The 3,857-nt window shown below is 44.4% G+C and overlaps 1 protein-coding gene across 1 annotated transcript; it reads right to left on the reverse strand.

Moving 5' to 3' along the window:
• Positions 1–255: 255 nt before the first annotated feature.
• On the reverse strand, positions 256–2,393 carry LOC309707755 (uncharacterized protein). The gene is made up of 2 exons (XM_082535263.1): positions 2,118–2,393; positions 256–2,020 (listed from the first exon to the last, which is right to left on the reverse strand). Exon 2 carries the CDS (start codon positions 1,378–1,380, stop codon positions 328–330), a length of 1,053 nt encoding a protein of 350 aa, XP_082391389.1. The 5' UTR covers positions 1,381–2,020; positions 2,118–2,393; the 3' UTR covers positions 256–327.
• Positions 2,394–3,857: the final 1,464 nt, after the last annotated feature.

Genomic DNA, 3,857 nt, shown 5'->3' on the forward strand with positions numbered 1-3,857 from the left:
CCTGCGCTGTTAACCCCATGACCTGCACATCCAGCTCAATGTAACCTATATAAGGAATTGGCAATGAGTTAGCTGCAGTCAATTTAAGCCATTTAGCTGTAGGGGTTACATCATCATCTTCACCCATTAGGTGTTGTCGGAAAAATGCCTCTGAGATGGTGCTAACCTGGCTCCCTGTATCCAAAAGGGTTCTAGCCTTAATCCCTCCCACCTCAATTTCAACTTCAGGACATTTACCAACTGCTCCGTCAAAAAATCTCTCACGAGTTAGGGTCTTTGAGCCAGTAGTCTCCCCTCGAATTGCCCGGCTCTTGGCAACCGAGGTGGCTAGTTTCCCTGACCAGGTGCAGGAACAGAAACTGGAGAAGCTCCTTGCTTAAGGGTTTTGCACTCCCTAGCAATGTGTCCAACTCCCTTACACTTGAAACAGATGGGCTTCCCATCATCAGTGAACTGGAACTTTGATCTGGGAATCCCACGTTTAGGGGCCCTTTCTCCGGATGTAACACTCTCCCTAACCACACTGAGTAACTCCCCAATAGCCTTGCCCTGCTCAGAAACCACCTTAAGGATTTCATCTAGAGTTGCAGATGACCTATCTGGAGCTTCACGGGTACTCTGATCCCTTGCAACCGCACTGTCACTTAATATGGGCCTGCTCTTGGCAACTCTGGTGCCACTAGGTTTTTCTTCCATCGACCAAGCAATTGCTTCCTGACGTACATCAAAAAGCGTAGACTCTGGCTTTTCCCTCACCATCTTGCGAAGCTCCCTTCGCAGAGTGGAGTCTCTTACTCCCTCCACAAACTGGTCTCTAACTGCCATCTTTGTGTCTCGTACTGCATCAGGCCTTTGTTTAAGGGCTAAGCGGAGGATCTGGGACAGAGCGTGTGAGTACTCAAAGAAATCTTCACCTTCTAGCTGGAAACGGCTAAAAAAGGTTTGCAGTAACTGTGCTACACTGCGCCTCTCACCATAAGCTTCTCTGAGAAAACAAAATATTTCTTCGGGTTCAATTTGCTCTCCCCCAGTACATAACTTGATCTCTTCAAGTGCAGAACCCCTGAGGAGGGAAAAAATGAAGTCAACCTGATCATCATTACCCAAGCCTCTAGTTCTGATACCCCTCTGTACTTCATCAATAAACTCCTCTACAGAACGTCCATCTACGGTTGCATCCCCACTAAAGGGTTGAATAGGTCGCTCTCGCGGCAGATATACATATGACCTACTTGCCCCGTCACTCAAAGCAGTTATCCTGGCCATAGCCTGGTCATGTTTGTTACTCAGTTCTGACAATTTTGCCTGAAGCTCAGTGACAGGGTCCCTTGCGGTGGCCCCCGCCAAACCCTGGTCATCGTCACTGTTTGTGTCTGACATAATGAAATGTCTGTGTCCAGATTAGTCTTTGGTCAGGATGCAGAAATTGCCTTAGCAGTCTATTCAGCTAGGTGCCACTGATGTCCTCTTCTCCTCTGGAAAGAATCCTTCCCTCGATCGAAATCACCCTCTTCTGGAAAGACTGGCCACTGCTCCTCTGCACACCTCTGGTATGGCCTCAATCGTCCGATCCTTTCCAATCCCTCGCGTCGCAGGTGACCACCACTACAGTTATTTCTTGCACCGTAAAATAACCTACTTAAACGGAAACCCATAAAAAACAAAATCGCTGAGCTGCCACTTTTGCAGATACCCCACTCCTGGTACCAAATTGTGTAGCCTGGCTAAATTAACCAGCCCAGAACACAGATTATCTTTGGGGTTCTTTTAATCTGAATGATAAAGTAAGTGCTCAGAAGAAAATAACAAGGTTGTAAAAATAAAGAAATAAAATTGTTACAGACAGCTCCTATCCAGTAACAGCTTTGTGCTCTGGTAACCCACTGCTACTGCAGGTTATTTCCCCAACTTTATCAGCATCTGGAACTCAAGGACATCTAGCGTCATTTCGTGTCTGATATAAACCCAAACATAAATAAAACAAAACTTAGCAGTGCAAAAATAACTGTAGTGGCTTCTCCTGCATAGATACAGAGCCAAGATTAAACAGTTAACACGGTACATTTCCCTCTTACCCACAGAGATAGTATAATACAAGTGTGAACTCAAATACATACAGTGCATTAATCCAGCAGAAACCGGAATATGGATCCCTCTGAGACGAACGGCGAAGTTGGTGGCAGCTACTCCTGGTGCCTTAACTGTTGCACACTTTGCGTTCAAAACAGATCACGCAGCGAAAAAAGGCATTGCACACCCACATAACACCAATGCAAGCTAGCACTCGTGCATGTCTCCGTAGATCCCCATGATCCCTTCCGCTCTCAGAGGTACCCCAAAAGAAAAACAGTGCCATCCAGTGGCATGTCCCATAATATCGAACTTCCACCCGGCTACATTAGAATACCAAAGAAAAAATAACACTTAAAGAATTATTGCAGCCGTCGAATATTTCAGACAGTATGCTACTGAGGGGAGCTAACATAAGAGTTATGAGTTATAAGATATAATCTAAGTTGTAACATTGCTGTATGGAGCTGCAGATTTGGTTGCAGGTTAACATAGCTGGACTGGCCATCGGGCATACCGGGCATATGCCTGGTGACTTATTTTTTATTTTTTTTTGTAAGGGCATGAACAATGAGAGGTGGTGGATTGGCCAGATGCAGGTCGATGTGTAAAAATAACTCAGTTGTTTGGTGGTGGCTATGGCGGGGCTTCCACAGAGGCCAGCAGGTGGATGATGGAAGGGGAGGCAGGAGGAGAGCCCCGAGGCAGCCGCCAGTCCGAGTGTCAGGTGAACTGAACTTCAGGTAAGAAGTTATGACCTGTAGACTATCTGGGTCAGATATAAACCAAGTTTAGGTGGAGTTTATTTTCGTTGTGCTGACTTTTTACCGTCAGTTGCAATAACTCATACTGCGTTCTAGCCAGCTTGACGGAGTTTTTATACAGCTGGGTGGGTGCTATGATGTTACTGATAGTGAACTTTATTTTATTCATAAGATTAGTTAGTAGAGTTGCCAACGGCTCCTTAAAAAAATGGAATGGTCCCTCATTCAGAGAAAATATTACACGTTTCGTATTGAGCTGAGAAGAGACGCAGTTTGTCCTGGACTTTCACTATAATGAAAAAAAGACACAAAGCTGGAGTTATTCTGTGTTTACGCTGCACAGCTGCCTCTTCTCTCATTCTCTCCGCCTCCCTCTCCTGTTGCTACTTCAATCATGAAACTGATCAATGATCAGCTGATCGGCTTTTCTCTCTTGTTTATTTATCGCCCACTTTGCGCCAGAAAGAGGAAACCAGCTGATGTCGCGTTAAACAACAGCAGCACGTTTAAGCTTGATCAGCTGTTGTTAGAATTTATTTAATATTAATTTCTAGTATCAGCTGATGTTTGCTGGAGCCACAGCTGCAAAAAGTGCTGGTCATGATATCGGTTTGGATATGTGGTGAGAGGGAAATGTGAAGATGAAACCAGGAGATGTCCTTACTGAATCATCAGAGCTGAACAGGGGATGGAGAAACAGGTTTACCTTTTAGGTCAAATGAATGAGTTGAAGGGAAGTTATGAACTGTTTCTGAGAGACAAATAACACCAGGATCCTTTTTTATGTAGCTGACAGCTGGTAACTGTGCAGGGGTGGATCTAGGAAAGTTTTGCCAGGGGGGCAGGTAAGGCATTAACAGGGAAAGGTGGGGCACAAAGAAATACTTTTCTTTCTTATTCTCATTTAAAATATCTAGCTTTTATTAAATAATTATCTAAATCTTACAACCAAAGTTTTTATCTGACGTAAAATGTATAGAAATCATACATATACCAACAAGACGGTGTACATATGGAAAAGAT

This window comes from Aulonocara stuartgranti (genome assembly GCF_965226115.1).
Source record: "Aulonocara stuartgranti genome assembly, chromosome: 6".
In the NCBI taxonomy this organism is placed as follows: Eukaryota; Metazoa; Chordata; class Actinopteri; order Cichliformes; family Cichlidae; genus Aulonocara; species Aulonocara stuartgranti.